At 33.5% G+C, this 26,529-nt stretch overlaps 1 protein-coding gene across 1 annotated transcript in view; it reads right to left on the bottom strand.

The window, feature by feature from the left end:
• The window catches only part of LOC113513969 (probable chitinase 10), a 147,346-nt gene that overhangs the window by 36,448 nt on the left and 84,369 nt on the right, over nucleotides 1-26,529 (bottom strand). Inside the window, exon 5 of the mRNA XM_052903427.1 lies at nucleotides 24,561-24,740. Coding sequence (XP_052759387.1) covers nucleotides 24,561-24,740 — 180 coding nt within the window. The remainder of the gene's footprint in view (nucleotides 1-24,560; nucleotides 24,741-26,529) is intronic.

Raw genomic sequence — 26,529 nt, 5'->3', positions numbered from 1 at the left:
GGTTACCGTAGCCTATGAACGCCTGCAATACCAAAGGCGTTACGCGCGCGTTGCCGACCCTGAAGAAACCTCTTTACCCCCCTTTTGAAGAACCCCATGCTGTAGTCTCTTGGGAAAACTTCGGCAGGGAGCTCATTCCATAACCTGAGTGTTCGTGGGAGAAAACATCTCTGAAACCGCGTTGTACGCGACCATTTAGGCTGTAAGGTATGAGGAGTATCTTTGTAAATTCTAATACTTTTCATTGATAAATTTGAAAAAAGATGGAAAATGACAATATGGAGCTATATAGAGATTTTTTTATGTAACTTACAATGGCAAACAAGCTGGCGGCTCACCTGATGGATAGTGGTAACCGTCGCCTATAGACATGATCAGTACCATGGACATAACAGAGTATACTCTTTCGCACTATGATACCCCTCCATGCGTTACCATTCCTGAGGACTCAGATGTGACTGTAGTTTATGTGAACTCTTTAATAGACAAATAATCAGTTTATCATCAGGCTGGTCGTATATTTGTTTGTAATATAAACTAGGAGAGAATACTATATAGCATTAAATTCATCTTTTATATCAAACATTTTTTGTAATGTGGTCAATAAAGAGTAAATAAATAAATAAAGAAATAAGTAATAGTATCAAAAATAAATAAATAAATAGTGGTATAAAAAATAAATAAAATCTATAATAACACAAATATGGAAGATGTCTATATATAATCATAAAATGAAAAAGACTTCCGGATGAAGTCGAAACAATTGTCGGAAACGACAGACATAGTATGTTCATAAAATTTCCGTCAAAAAATATATGGAATTTCATGAACTTATAAAACACAATGAGTTCGTTAATTCTCTATTACTTATATATATAATAATCGAAAAAATAATGAACATAAGTTTTAAAAATAAGTATTACTTTATTTAGTTCCATATATTATATATCTCTTCACGAAATAAGGTGATCGTATGATGAAATAAAAGTGAATAACACTAGTCTTGTAGTAGAAAATGGTCTAAGAAAATATCACGATGTAAGGCTAGGTATCTAAGTCTAGAAAGGCTTTAGTATAGTTAAGATACTATCTGTCTATGTAGACGTATCTGAATATCCTTCAAAGAGATAAACCGGGTGCTTTTACCTCTTTGCTCTTCGTACTATATTCTCTTTGTTCGTATTACTAGATCATCGAATAGTAAATGTATTAAATTTATTTTGCTGAACTAGGTTTTATTTTGCGGAATTCCACACCACTGGTTATTTGATTAGAATTATTTTGTTTAATTCCAGTGTAATTATTGTTATTTTGTTTAATTTAATGTTTTTTTTTTAATCGGTGACAATGGAATGGTAACCCCACCCGTGCTATCGGTATACACCGGCGGGGCACCAGTGATGATGATAGGGGAGGATGAAGCAGGTCAGTTAGCCCATCGTGACGAATTCAACAAGAATTGTCCACGATGGTTTCCAGGGGGAACCACATGGAGGTCGACCTAATAGAGCATATTGCTAGCAATGGGGCTGTCAAACTCCATTGCTATCAATCCCTTTCCCCCCTTTAATTTAATGTTGGCAGTCGCATACATAGTTAGCAGAATTAAACAAAATAATTTTAATCAAATAACCAATATTATTCAATTTAAACTTTATACCATTTTTATATTATTATATATATATATATATATATATATATATATATATATATATATATATATATATATATATATATATATATATATATATATATATATATATATATATATATATATTATTTAGATCATTTTTATAGACAACCATATGTTGTGAAAATTTTATCAAAGAGCATGATAAGTTTAATATATTTTAACAAATTTGCTATCGATTTGCTCCTGGATATCTGAGGTTGCAACTAACTGGAAATAGGCAATCCGGATACATTATATAATGCATTATCTAATACATTATATAAAACATCTAATGGTTGCAGAAGTCAACGGTGGGATCTTACGCTATCAATAAATAAAAGATTTCTTTCTGTCAAGCTCTTAATTTTTTAAGATGTATAATAAATAAATTGCCGTGTGATCCCGGCATAGAATGGGCCATGTCTTTTTTTCGAGTGGGTGTCGTAAGAGGCAATTAAGGGTGTTTTGACTGGTGCCCATTTTAAAATATCACCAAACGCCAAAATGTGGTTGCAAACCCGCCAACCAAGCGGGACAATCAATTGCAAAATGGCCAATGGTATAAACTACCGGAAGGAATGGGCTCGTTTTTTATGACAGTCTATAGGGAAGGCTTATGTTCAGCTGTGAACAAACAACAGGTGTTGGTGATGATGACGATGATTACAGTAAAGATTGTCTTTCCCAAAAAAGAATCCAACATCATTTGTGACAAAACCAGTTAGTTTGATCAAAAAACTAAAATAATGAACAAATTACGATATTCCTCTTCTGTATGTATGTTCTTATCATCATTCGATGATGATTCATCAACAGTAATCATAAAAAAAAACCAATTTGATAATATTTCCGTTTAAATTCTTCTTTTTATTAGAAACGTTATACCATCAACGTTACAATCCCTTCGAGCACCGTTATTGAGAGTTCAAATTTAGCGTGAAAAGATTTCTTTAGCCAGTGCTAATCAAAGCTTTATTCACGGGGATATATCAACCGAAATCTTTTTACACACAGCTCTCCTTTAATATACTTTTATGGAGTTTCACAAATTCATGAATGAATATTCGTTGTGAGAAGGTAACATAAATTTTAGTGTATACATATAGGTTTTTTATGTTTATTGCTTAACTGTCACCAGAGGGAGACTGTACAAAAGTCGATTGCTTGGGTACCTCTGTCCCATTCGTGTTTCAACCGTGAAGCAGTTGTGTTTGCATGGCTGTGTCCATCCTTCCACCACTTAGTTGCCTTAGGAAAAGATGGCTCATTCTATGCCGAGACCACAAGATATAGTTAAAAAAGTATTTAATTTTAAAATTAACTTATACGTACTATTTAACATTAATCGCGTCGCAGATAAATTCGAAAGTGTTTAAAATTCGATAACGTTTGAGACATGACCATCAGCGTTGTTAAGTTACAAACGTACTAATGGAAAACAATATCAATTTAGAGGACAATTGACCTGGAGAAATGCTGGCTGAATGCCACAAAAGAACAAATAGCTACTGCATTCACTTCTACTACAGTCTACGTAATATCTTATTTTTAAGACTCACAAAACTTTTTAAATCACACCGTTAAATAGAATCGGTTTATCGTGTGTAAAAACGAATGGGTATTTTAAATTGTTTTGAATTTTGTGATTCTATTATACAATTTAGTGTTCTAACATAACTTTTAATAACACCTTCTGTTTAAGAAATGTTTGTATAGAAATTTTAGTTTTGAAATTAGATACTAGATGGCGTTATAATTATGTACGTGTCGCTACTAAGACTTTCTTATATTTGATTATTTACTCTAAGAGGCACTTTAATAAGTTTCCCTATCATTCCTATTGAAGTGATTGTTTTGTTCTACACCATTGATAGCAGATTTTTGACTCACGATACTTACTTCTCTGTCTTCAATCTCGATAATTTTAATATTTTCTTTCATAATACTTAGAATGGCAATACTGGATCGATATTCCTAATGATTTTTTTTTTATACCACAAAGATGGCAAACAAGCATATAGCCCATCTGATGTTAAACAGTCATTGTAGCCTATGGACGCCTGCAACACTAGGGACGTCATGTGATTTTAAAAAGAATTAGCGAAATCAGTGCTTTCAATTAGTATAAAGTAAGATATTCGATAACGTATGAAATATACGAGCCAATTAAGAACAATTTATATCGGATGTAAATTATTAGATCTGGTTCTAGACTTTCACAAGCATAGACTAAGTAAATAAGATAACAGTTATATGGGTTTTCCGTTGAAAAGCAACGGTATGCATATTTAGAAGATTGAGCTGTTATCGAAGTACCAGCAAACATGCTGACATTTGCGATTTGGATCTAGTTTCTAGGCATTTGAAGCACAACTTTATAACAAGTACGCTGACTGCATAACTTCAAGTAATGACGATAGTAGCGTATTGGTAAAACGCCATAGATATAAATAAATTCTAGATTTACATTGACATGCAAAAGTTACAACTAAAAATGACAAACTTAAATTTTTAACAAAATTTTACTTATGGATGTAAAAATGTATAACGAAAACACTGGATTCACTAGATAGATAGACACATATTATTATATAAAAGTAATAGCTTATAGTGTAACGAATTAAAGTATGTAAGTCGTTAGCTTATAGAACAAACTTGATTAATTGATCGTTTAATGTAAAATGTAATTGTTGAATTGTAATTAATGCAGTTGTGTTTGCATGGCTGTGTTTCGTTTTGAAGGATGGGATATGGCGTGAATTTACAGGGTACAGAGAAATAACAACTGAGTCCTCAGGAATGGCAACGTATAGTATTCTCTGTTATGTCCATGGTACTGCTCATGTCTATAGGCGACGGTTACCACTTTCCATCAGGTGGGCCGTCAGCTTGTTTGCCATTCTAAGTTGTATAAAAAAAATCTACGTGTAAAAAAAAAATATATATAGGCAAAACATAGTTGCCGTCGGAGATATGGTGAGTGCGAAAGCGAACCCATGTCTCCAACATATGGCACCTCGAGGGTATATCGTCTGGTTTTTGGTGGGTACACCCCCGCCTTACGGGGGGATTTCCACAGTATACATTCACCTCCTACAAGGTGTATGGGTCTGCATAAAGCATTTTCCAGACGTTAAAAAAAAGGCAAAACATAGTTGTATCTAAAAATACAAGCAATTAACATTTATGTAATTTATCTCCTTATGTTTTTGCAAAGTAAATAAAAATTATAACAACATTTCAGCAAAATCACTAGTTAAAAATAGTTGCATGAATAATTTATCTTTACAAAATACAGAAAAAAATAATAGCATAAAATTAGGTAAAATGAAATTTGTAAGACTTGTTTTGTGAGAGACAGACTTGAAAAAAAACCAAATACGTTCTATCTTTGCACCGTTTTCAATCTCCGATTGCGTATCTTGAGTTTTTGTATATCGATGATCGTTTTGCTTAATTATGCCTTCGAATTCGATTCTCAGTCGAGTCAATTTAAAACGCTTTGTTTTAAATTTGTAGAATCTAGTTGAGTATTCAGAGCATTGCTTTCAAATTTTCGTCTCGTTTCTTAAACGGTATTTCTAAATTATTACTTAAAGAGATATAATGTTTGTTGTTTTTGTGTAATTTTTCAAAACGAAAATTATAACTATGTTTTGCATTTAACATTAAAGTAAATCATTCTCTTGATAGAAGTTTTACATTTCATGTTCAAAGCAAATCTTTGTTAGTCCAAAACTTTTTAGGATCCTGGAAAAATCGTTAACTCAGATTGCTATAAAGTCATTTAACGATGGAACCGAGAAACTTTATTTTTTGAAAATTCTTAAAAAAAAACATTAAATTAATTTCTTAATTGTTTTCTTGTTAATCTTTGACAGTAAACTTCCAATACTGCACTTTACTAGCGAACGAATCGCTATAAATGGTCAGAAAAATTATGACAAACAAATAGCCAGGTCACGGTGTGTCGAAATAAATAATGTTTTAAGTTCAATAATTCACACGGTGCGCGACCATGGCACACATTGGTTAGCGGGGCCGTCGGACGGATATGTGGGGACAAACTATTGTAGAATATTTTTTCTAATCTAGCCAAGAAATATGACAATTACGAGTCAAAGTCATCGATGGATCTGTACAAAGATATCCCAGCAAGAAAATGGTGGTATAAGGTTATTATTATTCAATATAAGGTTATGTTGAAGGTGTATAAAGGTGATTCAGTTAATTAATTTAGCCCCTTAATTTAAAGCGAGATTTTGCTTCTCTTTGCATCTTCTATCGTGTGTACAATATATTGTGTTCTGAGAAACTTTTCAATAAGATGCAATTGTGGGGAAAAGGGATTGTTAGTCATGGAGACTAAAAATCCCATTGTTAGCAATATACCTAACCAGGTCGACCTCCTCGTCATTCCCCCTGGAAACTATCATGGTTAATTCCTGATGAATTCATCATGATGGGCTAACTGGCCTGTTTTCATTCTCATCTAACTAACACCCTTCACTGGTGCTCCGCCAGCGTATCCCGTTAGCGCAGGCGAAAAAAAAATTATGCAACTATGCAATTAATAAATTTCAATTTAAACCATTGTACCGTTCGCCATCGCTAGGGATTCCATTCTTAAACCTTAGAAGCAGAGTAGTTTTAGAGGTGCTTCCTCCCGCGAACACCTAGGTTGTGGAATGATCTTCCTGCCAAGGCTGTCCTAAAGACAGTATGAGGTTCTTAAAAAAGTGTGTATTAGATTTTCTAAGAGTCGACAATAACCCCGTTTACTTACCATCAGACGGGCCGTATGCATGTTTTCCAGCATAGTTATATAAAAAAAGTTAGGAAATGAATGGTTGTTGTGGGTTATGTTTCCAGATATCCGTTGACTGGATACTCATAATACAAGGTATCCCAGCTTAAAGACCAACTTATTAAGCTACTTACTAAAAAGGGATAAATGAAGGAGAAAAATTATATTATTTTACCCGAGGGAGACTTTGTGCAAAACTCGATTGCTTGGATACCTCTGTTCCATTCGTGTTTCTACCGTGAAGTAGTTGTGTTTGCATGGCTGTGTTTCGGTTTGAAGGGTGGGATATGGCGTGAATTTACAGGGTATAGAGGAATAACACCTGAGTCCTCAGGAATGGCGACGCATGGGGAGTATCATGGGCGAAACAGTATACTCTGTTATGTTTATGGGACTGCTTATGTCTATAGGCGACGGTTACCATTTTCCATCAGGTAGGCCGTCAGCCATGTTTGCCATTCTAAGTTGTATAAAAAAAATATATGTTAATTATATATGACAAGGCATATAATGCCTTTTAATCTAGCATTCTGTTTATACATATCTTTAGTCACTTGTTTGTACAAATGAATAAAATTATGTGTAACTCTATACGATCAGTGAATACATAATCATTACCAATTACACAAGATAAAGGCTGACTAAATTGCATTGTCACGAACATTATATAATCATGTCTTGCAATTCAGAACATACAGTAATAGAAAAATATTTAAAAATAAATCTAAAACGGGTCAAAAATAAATTCCTGAATCATTTAATTTCCTTTATTATAATATGTGTAGCACAAAAGGATAAAATAAAAGACCATCTCACAGATCAACGCAAAGACAAAACTGGTGCATGCAGTAACATGAAAGTTTCCATAGCGATTCTTTGTATAAAATAAGTGAGCCCTAATAAGGGATTTCCTGAAACCACGGAAACGGGAGTTAACGGATTCTGCGTGGGTGAAGTTGTGGGAACAGATAGTAACAATACGCCAAAATATAGATATATTACATCCTGACATTACTTATATAATTTTTGGGCTAATCTAAGATCATATAAATCTCATAACTAACAGAAGGAAAAATTAAAGAGTAGACAGCAGCAAGTTATAAGTTAACCTTCTAAAACAAAATAGGAATGTGGAATAAAAACAAACCCAGTAAAAGACAGAGATTAAAAAACTTATTTAGTCATGTAAAGTTGGACTACATATATGATACTATTCTTAATAGAGCTCTGACATATAGTTTCATTATAGCTAATTTATTTTTACAGTACAAGAATGTATAAGTTTTTTTATATACAACTTAGAATGGCGAACAAGCTGACGGTTCACCTGATGGAAAGTGGTAACCGTCGCCTATAGACATGAGCAGTACCATGGACATAACAGAGTATACTGTTTCGCCCATAATACCCCCCATGCGTTGCTATTCCTGAGGACTCAGATGTTATTCCTCTGTACCCAGTAAATTCACGCCATATCCCACCCTTCAAACCGAAACACAGCCATGCAAACACAGCTGCTTCACGGTTGAAACACGAATGGGACAGAGGTACCCAAGCAATCGACTTTTGTACAAAGTCTCCCTCTGTATAAGTATAGGTAGACTAATCATTTTCATACCTTTATCTGAATTATTTATTTGCTTAATGTATTTTTCTCTTCTTTTCTTATTTGTATGTGCAGTAATTTCTACATTCACTCCAATTCTGATTATATCATCTTTTACACGGTCCACCCATCTCTTTTTAGTTCCTTCTCTCTTCTTATGGTTATCCATATTTATACTTAATGCAGTATATGTATTAGATTGAGTTTCAAAAATGAATATGCCAAAGCGTCCTTCTGTTTAATCATTGCATGACAAGCTTAAAATACCAATTCACATGCACCATTCGTCCGTTTTAAATTTTAAATCGTTGCATTTTTTTAGAATCGATGTAACTCTGAATAAAATGTTATGTATATAACGTTATCTTTTATTGGAATCATTATTTGAAGTTTATTTAGAAGTACAATAATGTTTTACTAATAAACGTGAATAAGAACTACTTGTAAATAAAATAGTTATAAATATTAATGAGTTGAATCTTGACCTTATAGTTAGAAGTGTAGATTCAAGAACTTATCGGACTTATGGGCCAGCCTGAGACCTTTATACATCCGGTATATTTTTAAATTACTTATCTTTGATAGTGTTTCTTGTTGAACTAGCGGAAATTTAGAGAAATAATTCATGGTAGTTTAAGATAATAATAATAATATTAAACTTGCTATCTTGGTGATAGATCGAGCACTTTCCAAGGTATTTTTGGTGGATGCCACCATACCACATGACGACAATCTCGTGAAAACCGAGAAGAAGGGGAATTATCTCGACTTGGCTCACGAGGTAAACGAAATGTGGGGGTTACATCCATCGAAATGATTCTAATCGTTTTGACAGTAAATGGTCTTATCATAACCAGTCTGGAACAATACCTATGATGATTCCGAGGCAGCTTACTCTTAGGAAAGATGCAGAAAGCGATGCTCTTAGATACTGCCTATATAATGCGCCAGTTTTTCACTATAGGGTCCTAAACCCAAGGCCGACTGTGCTTCTGCCGGGATTTAGTTTGCTACCTCCTCTCTTTAAAAGAAGTACTTATTCTTATTATTTTGTTAAAAATAATAAGAATAAGTACCACATAATTACCACATAATAATAATTACCACATATCTTGATAAAATATCACATGTTATGAGAAATCAAGCAACAAACATCTGGAGTGATGTCAAAATCATTGCATCGATTCAGAAAAGGTTCTTTTTTAAGTTAGTCCAGCCGAAAGTCGAATTCGGGACCACATTTGCACAAAGCAACATATTCACCATTACTCCACGGTCGTTGTCAAGAAGACAATATTGAACAATAATAATGGTGTGAATATTCTAATAATAGTGTTAAGGTTTTGAAAATTTAAGTTATGGAATTATTTACGTAAAGCCCATAATGTACAAATATGTAGTTTATAAATCAACATATTCTCTTATATGGTCATGATTCGAAAGACAACTGATTTACGACTTGTATATTTTATGACGTAAATTACAAACCGCCTACCTATTTCACTGTTTGCCCAATGGTTGACTGGTAAAGCATACCATTCAGTATTAAGCCCGCCAAATGTACATATGTAACTACACCGTGCATTATGTTTAATTTTTTTTTATACAACTTAGAATGGCAAACAAGCTGACGGCCCACCTGATGGAAAGTGGTAACCGTCACCTATAGATATGAGCAGTATCATAGACATAACAGAGTGTACTGTTTCGCCCATGATACCCCCCATGCGTTGCCATTCCTGAGAACTCAGGTGTTATTCCTCTGTACCCAGTAAATTCACGCCATATCTCACCTTTCAAACCGAAACACAGCCATGCAAACACAACTGCTTCACGGTTGAAACACGAACGGGACAGAGGTACTACTACTTATTTGACAGTTTTTGTTTTTAATAAATGACGCAAGTGACGACGAAAGCAGGTCAGTTGGCCCATAGTGATGAATTCCACTAGAATTAACCACGACGGTTTCCAGAGGAAACCACGTGATCGACCCAACTGGGTATATTGCTAGCAATGGGACTGGTAGTCCGCATTACTAACAGTCCCTGACCAGGAATTCGGTACGATGGTTTCCAGAGAGGACCACATGGAGGTCGACCTAACCAATAATATGAGCAATATACTCTATATTGCTAGTAATGGAACTGGTAATACGCATTACTCCCTTTCCCCCTCTTATTTGACAGTTTGGAATTTTACCGCCTTCGAAACTAGTTTCAATAGAGTTTATATGTTTCAGAAATGGCATTATTCAGGAAATGCCAATTCTGTATATGTTTTGCATAGCCTTCTGGGAGTCAATTTCATGTAACAATCTGTGTGTGAGGCTTTGTGTGGGGTGCCACTATTAGCGGAGCTTAATAGTTTTTTTTTTTAATCTCAATCTCAAACTCTATTTTAAACTGTAAACACATCTGAATAATTATGAAAATAGTTAACTCTAGATGGTCTACCATGAAATGAAATTCCAAATTTTCGGGCTCGATTTCGCATTTTTGTTCGCATCGAAATCGCACCCAGTAAATGGAGCTTAACGTTTCGTTCATCATAAATCCTATCCTAATAGTCTAGAGGAACGATATTTTAACATTTTTAATAATTTTAAACGGCATGTATTATGTAATTTTAACATAAAATTTCTGTTTCGTCCGTCCCCGAAATTTCGGAAAATATTTCTGGTAAGCCCTCAGATCAGTGCGTTCTATTTCGTAGAATTCAAAAAGCTAACAAATTGAATGCTACTGAAGTTATTAATTGAAATACAGAAATTTAAGAGGTTTTTAAAGTTTCTTTTTACTTCATATTATATCATTATAATAGTTATCTATCTGTAGGCAACGGTTATCACTTTCCATCAGATGAGCCGTCAGCTTGTTTGCCATTCTAAGTTGCATAAAAAAAATAGTTCTTTTATTATCGGTCCAATATTAAAAAGAAATTTGGCGTTGTGTAAAAAACCAATCTTAGTGTAAGAGATACTGATTGGATAGAATGAAGATAAAATACTAGGAGAACATAGATAATAAATAGGTATAGAGGAACCGTACCCTGACAACTGTTCAACGACGTACCAGTATTCGCATAGAGTATAACATTGGAGTTTGTATGTTGAATTTAAATTAAACGTTCAATATTAACCGCTACGTATTTGTAAAGACGAGTTATCTATATATTTTTTATGCAACTTAGAATGGCAAACAAGCTGACGGCCCACCTGATGGAAAGTGGTAATCGTCGCCTATAGACATGAGCAGTACCATGGACATAACAAAGTATATTGTTTCGCCCCATGCGTTGTCATTCTTGAGGAGTAGGGTGTTATTCCTCTTTACCCTGTAAATTCATTGCTATATCCCACCCTTCAAACTGAAATACAGCCATGCAAACACAACTGCTTCACGGTAGAAACACGAATGGGATAGAGGCACCCAAGCAAACGACTCTTGTACAGTCTCCCTCTGTATTATATTTTTACGCTATTTTTTATATCTACAACTTTGTTGTATTAATATATACATCCATATAAAAAAAATAGCATCGCTATATGTGTTGTAAACAGTATTGTACAAACATTTGTAAAAGTCCGAAGGATCTTCCTTCTTCTTTTAAAAAAAAATTGGCAAAAATATTTTTTCTTTTTTCCATACAAACAACTTAGTTATGGGCAAATATTTTTGTATAAAAAGCTGATCCTGATTCATAAAAATGTAGTTTAATAAAAAAAAAAAATTAAAATCCCCGATTAGTTTTTTTTTACTATGTAGGCTATTCCAGTAAGAAAGTTATTTCAGAAATTCGTAAGTGAATAGAAGGAATCAGGTTTCGAGTTAACTAAAGTAATAATAGAAGTTAACTAAAGTAGTAATATAAGAAGTTACCTACGTTATGCAGTTAGGTATCGCATCAGAATAGTTCGTTTCTCTTCAAATCAAGTTAAGCAAGCCAGAAGTTACCAAGTGTCAAAGATCTCCAGCTTATACGAAAATACTGGGCATGGGTAACATCTATTTTATACGATATTGAATATGCATATATTGATTTTCAATAACGGATATCGAATATCTATAATTATAATAAATCTGTAGAGAGGTCAATTCTGTACATGAAATATATTTCCAAAATAACTACTGCTTATGTCTATAGGCGACGGTTACCACTTTCCATCAGGTGGGCCGTCAGCTTGTTTGCCATTCTAAGTTGTATAAAAAAAAAAACCTGATATTTGGTCAATATATAGTTACTGATATATATGTATCGTGCGTACGAATTCCTCGTTTATTCATTTTCACGGTATCCCCACCTCATCTCCGTTTAGGTCATTCCCTAGACCTTCGATACATAAAACTTACTAGACAAAACTAACCAGATTCTAAAAATAACGAAAATGCGAAATTGAATTTATTTGTCCTATTTATAAGGTCACGATTACAATAGTTCCTAAGAGTCGAGACTCTCGAATCTTCTGTCGGTTTTTCACCTTGTTGAAATGTCAAGGACGAACCGGAGGAGTGGTTACTTCCTTTTAGTAAATATATTATTGATTTTAAAGACATCTGCCCTGTTTTTTTTTCTTCTAAAAAATATATGCATAAAAAGCACTAATTATAAAAACTGCAGATAATTATGCAGGTATTTTAATCGAAATAAGATATTTTAAATATTCTTATGTTTGTTACCTGTATGTTTTTTTTTTTTTATTATTTTGTTGGTGTCAGTTTTGTTAATATGTAATCGATGACTTAAGGAAATGTTGTGTACATCTGTAATTGATGTGCAAATATCAATTAAAATTAATGTCTGTATTTACACTGTTGATGTACCTTTTAAAAATAAATAAATAAATAAGACACCTATAAGCTGACATTCAATACGATAAATTTGGAAGCAAATCAAACGTAAAATAAACATTTTCTTTTTACAACACAGTCTGTATTTACACCCACGACACCAGCGGCATTGCAGGTTGAATATACTCTTTTCTTAAAAATAAATAAATATTCCAATAAGAAAGTGTCTTGAAAAATGCACGGTGGAGGACCTATAAAGACATGACATTCAATACGATAAATTTTTGTACGCATGAGCCTCTTTGAAATAAAAAAAAATTCTCTAATATAAAAGATGTATAAATTTATATATATATTTGATGTCTAAATATGTCTAGTAATACATAAGGTTCATAACATACAGTAAAAGAATATCCGATTTTAAGAGTCTACTCTTTTCTGTTGTTTTTAAAAATTAAGTCGAAATTTAAATTTGTCGGATAATATTTAGTATTATCCATAGGTATATAGTAATATAATAAAATCGTAACTGTTCTGTACATGAAAGACATATAAGGAAAACAATTAAACGAGTAGGAGGGCTTTATGAATGCTATAGAAACCAAAACAATGATTACGTACGTTTGTGCACTCTAATCTCAGAAACGGCTTGACCGATTTGAATGCAGTTTTCAATAATGCTTTGCGGTTTATTCCACTTAACATTTAGTGTTTATTTTTTTTCAATTGGTTCATAAATAAAAAGGTTATATCAATCTAAAGAATCACATATAAAATGTTATAAAATAGCCGATCAGTTATTCTTTATGAAGGTATTATGTATGTAATTATCATTTAAGTATATAATACAATATAAAACCTGATTCATGAAGGTTCCAATGGGAATGATATACGAGAATTACATAGTTAGAAGCGGGCAACGCCGCGGGGAACGGCTAGTTTAGAAATATATACCTATTATATACATACTAAATAAAGGATCATCACAATACGTTCGAAATAAGTGTATCCCTAGAACGTTTCCTCTTGACATGTCCACCCTAATTTTATGGCATTTCAAATATCAACACTCAAAAGTTAACCATACGCGTCCACTGCTTGTCGTTCTGTGTAATTTAACTCGCAAACATTTCACTAATGAGCCGCAGGGTTTCGCTCTTCAATGATATCGTAATTACATCGTTGTGATGTAGGACTACTGGGGACAACTGTATTGGAATCGTTCCAGGGTGCTGCCTTGGTGGTGAACTGAGAGAGAGCGATTTTAGGATTGTATAGATTATGAAAACTTTATATGACATTTTTGCTTGAAACATTTTACATCCATTTATTGACCATTAAGTCCCTTAGTCGCCTCTTACAATACCCACGGGAAAAGAAGAGGTAGCCCATTTCACGCCCGGATCACACGGTAAAAATTACAAATAATTTATATGTGGAATGGAAATTTTGTCACAAAGCTTATGTTCGATAGTGTTAGCTATTTTTTTTTTCTCTAATCTTTGTAATATATAACATTCGCCGTGTCGGTCCCGGCATAGAATGGGCCATCTCTTCCTTTCCCGTGGTTATCGTAAAAGGGGAGTAAGGGAGGGTGAGGGATGGGCAGCAGCGTCCCTCTTGAAACTTTTCTAAAAGGTTAACTGGGGTTGTCAACTTGCCTGCCAAGCGTAACAACTACTGGCAAAACTCCTTTTCTGGAGAAGGCTTATGTCCAGCAGTGGACAGTTAAGGGCTGATATGATGATGATGATGATATATATAACATATTTTTTTTCTTTTTTTCAGTCTTACTTATAAATTGGTGGACGCTAAAGTTCAACACTAAGCTCACAACCTACTAATGAGTCTTCTGTATTGTGAACCTCCAACGATCCAGACAAGACGTAATTAAAGGAATATAAGACAAACGACCAGCATTTCTTAAGCTTTATGGTCTCGGACCGTTTCTTGCCAGCGTATTTGAAAACTTGTAAGTTGCCATTTTATTGTATTTATAATAATATATTTTTGTTTTTCCAAAATTTTGAGTATAAATAGAAACCATTAAAAATCAGCACTGTGCACAATGCATTTTTTAGTTTCTTTTTTAATTTTATTAAAAAAGATGTTTTGTTTGTAATTTGAAGTCTGTGTCAGTTCAGTTTTTTTTTTCGTTTGCTTTTTTGCTCCGTTGATTTGCTCTGTATATTTTTTATATAATTATGTTATCTTTCTAAAAACACCGCGTTTCCATACCAGCATACAGTTCTTTCGCCCATAAGCATCTTGTTTAAAAGAACATAACATATAGCTGAGAGAATGTCTTTCTTTTTGCAGTATTTAAAAAGTATTGTATTGTATTGTAAAATCTTTATTGTACATAATTCAAATTAAGCACTGATAAATGATTTAATATACAATGTCGGACTTATACCATAAAGGGATCTCTTACAGTCAAATCCAGCTTATAGGATTGACTATGTAACAAATATTGGAAGTGAAATAAAAGCTTGTAACAAAAAAAAAAAATCACGTATTATTATTTGGTAATAAGTTACACGCCTAACACTTATAACCAAGGGATAACAACTGCTGAAATAAGAACTGTCAATGAAAAATTACCAAAATATGCAATAACGTAATAATAATGGAATTATATGCAAATGCATATGCAAACATGCAAATGTCTAGTTATAACTAGTCACCATTAGTGTAAGGCTATCCAACCGTGAAGTAATGGATTCGTTGTCCCGTTCGACAACTACCTAGGGCTGAAATATAGGGGTGCCTAATTAGGTGCGAAGCGATTTGGTAAAGGGGACAATATTGCCCGGTAGTGCGAACTCAGCGATGTAATCTAGATTACTAGATCGTTAGGAGCGTATATAACGAAGCATGTGCCGGAAATATCTCTCCGTTTAAAAAAAATGGTTTATAAATGATAATAATGTATAATGTTAAGATCCAATATTATTTCTTAACATAAAATATTTTTTTAATGTAAAACCATAAACTAACAATGTAAATTTTATATATGGAAACACTGATCAATGTAGCATTGCAACACGGCGTTCTGTTTCTACGCTCTTCCTTCATCAACTTTCATACTTTACCCTGTGTATTTCTCATTTTTATAAAATAAATAAATTAATTAAAACAATTTCAGCGCATTTCATTCCAACATATAATATAATATAGATAGATAAATAATTTATTTTCATTAATTACAGCACATAAACAGTACAAGACACAAATGCAAAGTGAAAAAAGATAAAAAAAGTTACATGTACAAAAAAAAATCAAAAACAAAATTAGAATGCTTAAAATTAGTAACAATTTTTTTTATGCGTGTGCCACAGTAATACAAAATGGCCACAACTCAGCTTTTTGCTTTGCCCTAAAAAGAGAAAAACACTGATATTCTGTTGTGGCCAAAAGTGAGCCGCGAAATACTACTGAAAAAAAAAATAATAAAAAAAAAAGAAAGAAATATAGATCAAATACATTGTGTGCGTTCGTTATATTCGCTATTTAGAAGAAGGGTAGTCAGAGGTGTCTCTCTACCTAAAACGTTAACTAAATAAATCTGCCTAAAATCTGCCTAAAACGTTAATCATAGAATACGTTGCATACAAAATTTACCAGTAAAACTTTGTATCTACTTAAATTTTTACTTTGGAATTTTTCAAATACTTTTTTGCCAGCACAATTTAAATTTCAGTGATAGCTTAATAATATAAACTGTTGTATGATTAACATTTTAAATCCCTAATAGAGCATTTTTTAAATCGTTTTTAACTGATTTAAATTTTTTTTTATATATATACCCGTTTATGAGTTGTATATATATTTATATATATATATACAACTCATAAACGGGTCAACTTTGTGTCAGCTAATTTTCAAATTAACTGACTCATTTTTTTATCAATATTCTATATATTTACACATGCAATGCATTGATTGTATTTTATTTAAAAACTAAGCTGCTCACCAGTACATTCATAAAAGAAATTAAATTTTACTTTCTCATCAATGCAATGCAATTAAATAGTGTTAAACAATTCCATTATGTCACAAAATAACTGTACAATTAACAAGACAGAAATCTAATTAAAGTGGAAGTAATTAAACTAGTGTACCGCTAACTAATTAAGTTGTTGTGTGAAATGCAAACATCAATAGGAGTTCTCAAGAGACGATTTTAATTCAAATATGTACATATATTATTTGGGACAATTTAATTAAATATATTAGCTATATTAAGTGTAATATTGTAAGCTAATATAAGAATGAGTTATTTTGAGACGATGATTTATAATTCGTTAAAATATTTTATTTTTATTTTATTTAACATATTAGAAATTAGATTTTTTAATGCCTCTTTACTCCCTTTTTGAAGAATCCCATGCCATAGTTTTTTTTTTAAGAAAATCTCAGTAGGAAGCTTATTACATAACCTAAATATCTTTCCTTCTTTTTTTTTCTATTTTTTTTAATCTTTTTTTTACAACCAGTAGTTAGCGTGAAATACGATGATGGAAGGTAGTCGTAGGCATCAAGTCAGTTCAGTTGAATAAATGATCAATACGTCTAAAATGATTAATATAATAAATCGAAACAATTATTTTAGAATCAATAGCATCTTAACTAGAACGAATAGTATTATAGCCCCGTTTTAACAATAAATATGAGGTTATCCATTGCGTTACACCCAATCTATTCTACCTGCATAGGCACGGTTTGTTACGAAAGATGGTAGGTAATAATTCTAAGTCCTTAGTTAGTTTAGCGGTTAAAACACGATTCCAGTTATGTCGTGACGAGACAGTGATGCAACGTGATCTAAGTTTTGATGTTAAAATCTAAAAGACCCTTTATGATTAAGTGATGTTCCTAAAGTATTTATCGATAAGATTAAAAAAATATTAATTAAAATTAACACAATTTTTAATTAATTTACTAATACTAAAAATTCAGGATTCACGTTCTCTTACAAAAGTTACAAACTATTCTAATAAATAATAATAATAATAAAAGCCGAAACTGAGAAAAAGAGAAAAAATCTCGACTTGGCTCGCGAGGTGACCGAAATGTGGGGTGTGGTGGCGTCCACCGAAATCATTTCGATCGTTCTGTCAATGAACGGTCTTACCCTAACTAGTCTGGAACAACATTTCAGGCGGTTCGGATTCCGAAGTGGCTCACTCCCGCGAAAGATGCACAAAGCGGTACTCTTAGATACTGTTCGTATTGTACGCCAGTTTCTCTCCCTGGGGCCCTGAACTCCGGCCAACAGTGCTTCTGCCGGGGGTTAGTTTGCCATCTGGCGTGAATTTACTGGGTACAGAGGAATAACACCTGAATCCTCAGGAATGGCAACGCATGGGGGTATCATGGGCGAAACAGTATACTCTGTTATGTCCATGGTACTGCTCATGTCTATAGGCGACGGCTATCACTTTCCATCAGGTGGACCGTCAGCTTGTTTGCCATTCTAGGTTGTATAAAAAAAAAAATCTCCTCTCCTTTCCTTCAGAGATGTGAATTTTTGTATAAGTTTAAATAATAATGGAATATTTATGTCAATGTTTGTAATTGTCAATACGTAGTAAACACATATTAATACTATTATTACAAAACACAACTAGTTTACAAAAATAAAAATTTTATTTGTAATTTGGATTGAAATGGACGTTACGATTATATTATTTGATCTAAATTCGAAGTGATATCGATTTGATTCCAATCCCATTGTGTCAAAGTTTATCCAGACTTGAATAATGAATCAAACAACTCGAATTATAAATAAAAAATTAATTTACATATAAAATATAAATAAATCAATGTACAATTGAAGATTATGTTCCACAAAAAGAAAAAGACTTCAATCAAGGCAAAACCATTTTTTTTATTTTAAAACTAAACAGCTTAACCGATTTTGATAAAATTTCTATGGAACCAATCTGTAAGTATATCCTTTCAGATAAAAAAGAATTTTCCAAATCGGTTTACAATTGACGGAGTTATGAAGTAACAAACAAAAAAAAATCGAATTGTAAATCTCCTTTTCTTTGAAATCGACTAAAAATGTTATAATTATATACATTGTAACAAGTACCAATAACATATACGAGTATATACCACCAATATAATAATAAATTCTATTCATTAAAATTTAACAACAAAATATTTTATGCGGCCACCGTTCCCGGTGGCGGTGACAGGTGCAATCGAGCACGGCGACCGCTCGGCTGGCGGCACAGTCTATCGATATATCGATAAATTGTATTTTGATATCACACAGCACTATAAAAAATAGAAGTGACTTCATATAAAGTAAAAATACTCAAAAATGCCTACATGATTGAAAGTGATAACATTCGCTTACAAATATTTTTTTTTTATACAACTTAGAATAGCAAACAAACTGACAGCCCACCTGATGGAAAATGGTAACCGTCTCCTATAGACATGAGCAGTATCATGGACATAACAGAGTATATTATTTCTCCTACAGTCCTCAAGAAAGGACGACAAATTTTTTTTTTAATTTTTAGATATATTTTTAACGAATAATATTAGTTTCTCTAGAATTATCAATAAAAGTAAATAAGTATTATAGATGTATAAGATATATATGTTATTTAATAAAATTTCAAACTAAATTAATGCGGTAATATTCTATAACGTCCTTTGATGGGGAAAAAACTATGCCCAGCAGTGGGGCATTTATTAATATTGAAAGACCGGTTTTTCCAAGCAGAAAAGCCTATGACAGTGCGACCTTTCTATTATCATTTGTGGTTGCCCTTTTTTAAATTCGCCAATTCCATCGCCGATGTGGTGCTTCAGGGAATGGAATTATTTATTCCTAACTCTGTGGTACCTGTCGGTGGGAAATCCCAGCCCTGGTATGGAGCCTCTTGTAGAATAGCATCTCGCCTGAAACAGGAGTGCTTCCTAGCCTGGGCCAAAGGTGTGGCATCGCGAGATCCTAACATCAGTGCCCTTAAAAAGAAGTATAACTTTGCCTCTAGGTCCTTCAAAAGAGTTTTGGCCACAGCGAAGTCAGAGCATATTGGTAGAATTGGCAAGAGATTGGCTAGTTTACCTTCGGGATCTCGAGCTTTCTGGTCTCTTGCCAAAGCTGCACAAGGGAATTTCTGTCAGTCATCTTTTCCACCGTTGCGCAGGGAGGATAACTCGTTGGCTCTGAACGCCAAAGAGAAGGCCGATCTCCTTGGATCTCTCTTTGCATCAAACTCGACATTGGATGACGGGGAGAAACTACCGCCGACCATCCCGCGTTGTAGGAGCTCTACGCCGGATGTTAAATTCACGCAAAGATCAGTGCGTAGAGCACTTCTCTCCCTTGAAATCCATAAGTCGAGCGGGCCCGATGGCATTCCTCCAATTGTGCTAAGGACGTGCGCACCAGAGTTGGCTCCGGTTCTTACGCGTCTTTTTCGGCTCTGTTACTCATCAGGTATAGTCCCAAAGTTTTGGAAGACTGCTTTGGTGCATCCGATCCCTAAAAAAGGAGACCGCTCAGATCCAGCTAACTATAGGCCCATAGCTATCACTTCCTTATTCTCGAAAGTCATGGAATCAGTTATTAACCATCAACTGCTCCGGTACCTAGAGGATCGCCAGCTGATCTCAGACCGCCAGTACGGCTTTCGACGGGGACGCTCGGCTGGTGATCTTTTAGTTTATTTAACACACCGATGGGCAGTGGCAATCGAGAATAAGGGAGAGGCCTTAGCTGTTAGTCTGGATATTGCGAAAGCCTTTGATCGGGTGTGGCATAGGGCACTAATCTCAAAACTACCTTCGTTTGGGTTGCCTGCGAGATTGTGCAGTTGGGTCGCCAGCTTTCTTAAGGAACGTAGCATTAAGGTCGTAGTCGACGGAGCATGCTCTGACTTAAAACCTGTGAATGCTGGTGTCCCGCAAGGCTGTGTACTATCTCCAACACTGTTTCTTCTGCATATCAATGATATGTTACAGATCAGTGATATTCATTGTTATGCGGACGACAGTACAGGAGATGCATTATACACCGGTCATGCAAAGATCTCGCGGGCACATACTGATGAGCTCCGGAACAGACTTGTGTCTGAAATCGAAACTTCACTCGATAAAGTTTCGATCTGGGGTGAACGCAATCTTGTTCACTTTAACCCTAAGAAGACACAAGTCTGCGCGTTCACCGCAAAAAAGACACCGTTTGTCGTATCACCTCACTTTCAGGGCACTTCCCTTGATAATAAGTCGAGTCTGGGGATTCTTGGCGTCGATATATCTAGCGACGTCCAGTTTTGCGGTCATCTGGAGGAAAAAGCTAAGATAGCTTCCAAAAAGTTGGGGGTGCTCAATAGGGTGAGACGGTATTTCACGCCAGAAAACCGCCTGAAACTGTATAAAGCTCAAGTGAGGCCACACATGGAATACTGTTCTCACCTGTGGGCAGGAGCGCCACAGTACCAACTCCTTCCGTTAGACCGCATTCAAAGTCGGGCAGCTCGAATTGTTGACGATCGGCGTCTTACTGTCCGGCTCGACCCACTGAAACTGCGTAGAGATGTTGCATCTCTGTGCATCTTCTACCGAATTTATCATGGGGAGTGCTCTGAAGAATTGTTCGGATTGATACCTGCTGCAAATTTTCACCATCGTACAACCCGCCATAAACTAAAATTTCATCCCAACCATCTGGACGAGTGGCGGTCCTCCACCGTGCGTTTTTCAAGGCACTTTCTTCCTCGCACAACCACTCTTTGGAATCAACTTCCAGCAGCAGTATTTCCGAACCGATACGACAACATAACCTTCAAGAAAAGAGCATATTCCTTTTTAAAAGGCCGGCAGCACACCTGCAATGCCGTAGGTGTTGTGGGTGACCATGGGCGGCGGTAGTCACTTACCATCAGGTGAGCCGCATGCTCGTTTGCCCCCTGTGTTGTAAAAAAAAAAAAAAAAAAAAAATTCGCTGCTAATTCCTATCATAAATAGGAATTTTAAAATGTTTTTTAATCCCTCAGGATATAAAGTGTATTTAATTTTAATTTGTTCTAAAGAGAATATATTGTTTACATATATTGAGTGGGCTTCAATCACATAATAATGTCTTACATTAATGAACAATTAATAGGTTATTAACACATTGGTTAGTGGAACAGAATACCTTTTTCGAAAATTTTGAATAATTAAGCACACCTCATAAAGCATTGCGTTAGTGTATTTAATAGAGTTACATTGAAGAATAATTTAAAAGACTTAATTACGATATCTGTTTAACACAACGACTTGATTGACTTTTGCATTAAGCTCTGGTATTCATTAAATGCAGTTTCAAAGATCTATTGAGGAGAACTGTGACCGGTGAACGTTGGGCAATATTTTCGCAATTTTGCAGACCATTCTTGAGACAGATTATTAATAGTTTCTAGTTAATAAATTTGTTCACAACTCCCTTTCTAAAGTTCTAAATACACTCGACTATATTAGCAATTGGCCAGTTTTGTTTGTAAGTTAGTATAATCTATTATAGAGATAGGTTCATCAAATTCTTCATAAGCGTCTTCCATATCCTTATTTATTACAATTTTTGTTTAATAAAACTGCAATTTATTTTGATTTTGTAACTCTGTTTTCTAATTAATAGGGTTTACTTCTATGTTGATTGCGTATTAATTTTGAAGCCGCCATCTTTCTTTGCGTAACAAATCCTTGATATTCGGCATTCTATATTCAAATATTTTTAATCCATTAAATAACAACTCACAGGTTTTTCATTGGTGTGTTTCTGTTATTATTAATTAATTATTTATTTATTACAAAACAAGTGTACAATACAGACTTTTTTGCAAGTTAGAATGACAAAGAAACTGACAGCCCAGCTGATGGAACCGCCGTCTATAGACATAAGCAGTACGATGAGCATAACAGAGTATATTGTTTCGCCCAAGATATCCCACTTGTGTTGCCATTCCTGAGGATTCAAGTGTTATTCCTCTGTACCCTGTAAATTCACTGCCATATCTCACCCTTCAAACCGAAACACAGTCATGCAAACACAACTGCTTCACGTTAGAAATACGAAAAGGACAGAGAATTAATTAAATTAAAAATTAATTAATTTGAATTAAGCAAAAAAAGCATTATCTTAGTCAATAAGAATATTTGAACGTAATATTAGTACATATATATATTTATTGTGTATTTACTTAAATTTTAGTATATAATAAAATATTATGTCATTTCCATTGGTTGTATAGCAGTATTTAGATAGAACACCTGGCTGGTTGGCTAGCGGCCGACATTTGCCAATATTTGGTCGGACCCCAGCATCCCCAGATATTGCAATTCCGACCGAAAGATTACGTTTAAACTGAAATATTTTCAGTGAAATATCAAGACGAGACACCGGCGAAATACCTCATAGTATGTAGGCATTGTGAAATTTAAAAGTTGGAATGACATTGGGTGGGGAGAGGAGGTAAAATAAATGAATGTTATGAATTCATTATAAAAATTCCGTGCCCTAATTTCGACTTAAAAGGAACCGGTGGCCCGTAAGTTGGAATCTTTTTTCAACTGATTTTGGTAAGAAGGAAAGTTCTCAATTCGGTTGTTTGTTTTTGTTGTAATTTATACAAACTCCGATTTTATTATAATTACTATTTGTAAAAGATTTGAATAGGTATTTTGTTTATTTAAATAGATTTTTTGAACAAAAGAAAATATGGTACAAAAGGCGGACTTAATGATAAGTATAAACTATTGAAACTAAAATACATTATCTTGTACATTGTCAATATAGTATATAAAGTATATTAAGCTGCATCAAATATATATATATATATATATATATATATATATATATATATATATATATATATATATATATATATATATATATATATATATATATTTGTTCCGTTTCCTCATATTGTTCTTATTGAGAAGAAAAATGCGCACCCTATTTTTACATCCAAAACTTGTAATAACATATATAAATATTTTTAAATTTATTTTGTTATAGCAAAAGGGTCCCGTATAGTAACAGAATCGTTTTATAAAGGAAAAAAAGAGGAAATTTCTAATTAGTTTTTTGCTTGTATAATAAGTTTACTATTGTAATCTTTTGGAGGAAACAATAAAGAGTATCTATCTATCTATCTACGTATATACGCTGTAAGATATACAAGTATATTTAGAAATAATTTTGTAATTATTTTGATGATTACAAAAATAACAAATATATAACTATTATATTATATATTAATATAAAATTATAATATTAAATATATAACTATTTTTTTATATTTCTTCTTTTATATATACTTTATTGTATACACTTATAATATATACAGAAATATGACAGTGGAGAGCAAATTTACTAAGGAGAGCTTGACGCTGCAAGAGTTCTCTTCCAGCAAATAAATTATGTAAAAAATTTTTTTAGTTAAAGACCTTTGTAGACATAGATATAGATGACGCAAATATGTATTTATTTAACTCTTTATTGCACCGTAAACAAAAATATACTATGACAAGTGAATAATACAAGTGAAATATAGTAACATAAATACAGATTGAAATGTACACATAAAGGTACAAAAGGCGGTCTTATCGCTAGGGCAAATAAAGTGTTTATCTATCTATCTATCTATCTAATTATATTCAAAGTCTTACCTTTAAGTAACAGCACGTAATTCTTCTTATCATCACCGCCCTTCGGGTACTCCCAATCCACGTCCAAACCGTCGAAGTTCCTATCGCGAAGGTAAGGAATTGCAGAGTAGATGAACGTCTGTCGGGCGTACCGCGAAGCTGACATCTCCTTGAATTTCTGGGTACCGAATGACCAGCCACCTGGTATAGAAAACAAATTAAGAATGAGATATGGTAATGATATTATTGGGTACCATAGTTGTCAGAGGAGGCACAGTATGAGGGGTACCATGGGTGTCACAGAATATTCTGTAATTATTTGCCTGAAAATGCCTTGTTTAGAGGTGAAACACATATCGCTTTTAACAAACTACCTAGCAGTACTAGGCTGCAAATCCAAAATCTTGCAGTACAGCAAGATTTTGGATTTTCGTTAAACAGAAATATGTGAATGCTAAAGATTTCAATTTCATACTGTAACTCGTAATATATATATATATATATATATATATATATATATATATATATATATATATATATATATATTGTTGTATATGTAAATAAATGAGATTGTATTTTACATGAAATTCAATTCAATTTATAATAATTTTAATACTTCAAAAGTTAATTCATTTGAATATTTTATAATTACCATTACTAGATGATGATTATCAGTTATGATCACGTCATCTTTATTATATATACTAATATTATAAAGAAAAGATTTGTTTGTTTGTAATAGGTGAACTCGAAAACTATGCAACTGATTTTAAAAATTATATGTATGGCTATATATTATGTTAAAAAATTCTGTCTACCCGTGCGAAGCCGGGCTTAATCGCTAGTAGTAATATAAAAAAAAATCGGAAACTTTGACAAACTCCATTCCATCCACGTGACCCAAGTAAATCGCGCTAAAATAATGAAGGGAAAAATCTATAAAAAACATAATGTCGATATCGCTATTTCACTGTACATAATACAGCGTGTTGCGCCACCATACGTTCTTTTGCTCTTATGAAAATGGGAGCGTTTTTTGTCGGCGTTCCCGTGAAAATAGGTGAAAATGCCGACAACGACGCTTTGTACCGTGGGAAAGCTGCGGGCCGTTCGCACACGTAATAGTGAAGCGACGTAACTGACAAGACATATCGATATCGAGGTTTATATTTTTTTTATGCAACTTAGAATGACAAACAAGCTGACGGCCCACCTGATGGAAAGTGGTAACTGTCGCCTATAAACATGGGCAGTACCATGGACATTAATTAAGAACAAGTAAGTCATTAATTGTATCTTTTTAATCACACGTTATATTTGAAGTTTAAAAATATAATTATAAACAATTATAGAATGATAATGAAGCTAGCAAATTAATTATCCAACTATGTATGATCTGAGGGCATACCATGAAATGTTCTCCAAAATTACATTATATATACCATTTAAAAATATTAAACATGCCAAAATATTGTTCCTTTAAACTTTTATGGTAGGATTTAAGCAAATTTAAATGTTAAGCTCCATTTGCTGAGCTGTATTCGATATGAACTAAAACACGAAATTGAGTACGAAAATTTGGAATTTCATTTTATGGAATTTCATTATCCCCTTGTTTCTATAGATATTAATTAAAATATAACCAATTTTTTTTAAACTATCACAGAATCATTCTCCAAATACAATTAATAGCAGATCGAAATATTCAACAAATTAATCGAAGTTTTATTTGTATTACTATTAGACATCAGTGGACAGTCTCATGGTCGGGTAATTTTTTTATTAGTTTACATTTTTTTTTATTAATTATTATTCTCTCCATTGCTGAATATACCTTCCCCCATAAGGAGGGTTTTGCCAGTAGGTACTACGCAGGCGGGTTGGAAACCGCAGCATGTTTTAGGATGGACGCTGCTGTCCATCCCTCTACCATAAGCTTCTTTAGTCGCCTCTTACGACAACCATGGGAAAGAAAGGGAAGGTTCATTCT

This window comes from Galleria mellonella, unplaced genomic scaffold (genome assembly GCF_026898425.1).
Source record: "Galleria mellonella isolate WM207_F2 unplaced genomic scaffold, CSIRO_AGI_GalMel_v1 utg139, whole genome shotgun sequence".
In the NCBI taxonomy this organism is placed as follows: Eukaryota; Metazoa; Arthropoda; class Insecta; order Lepidoptera; family Pyralidae; genus Galleria; species Galleria mellonella.
This window is presented reverse-complemented; position numbering and strand designations above follow the sequence as displayed.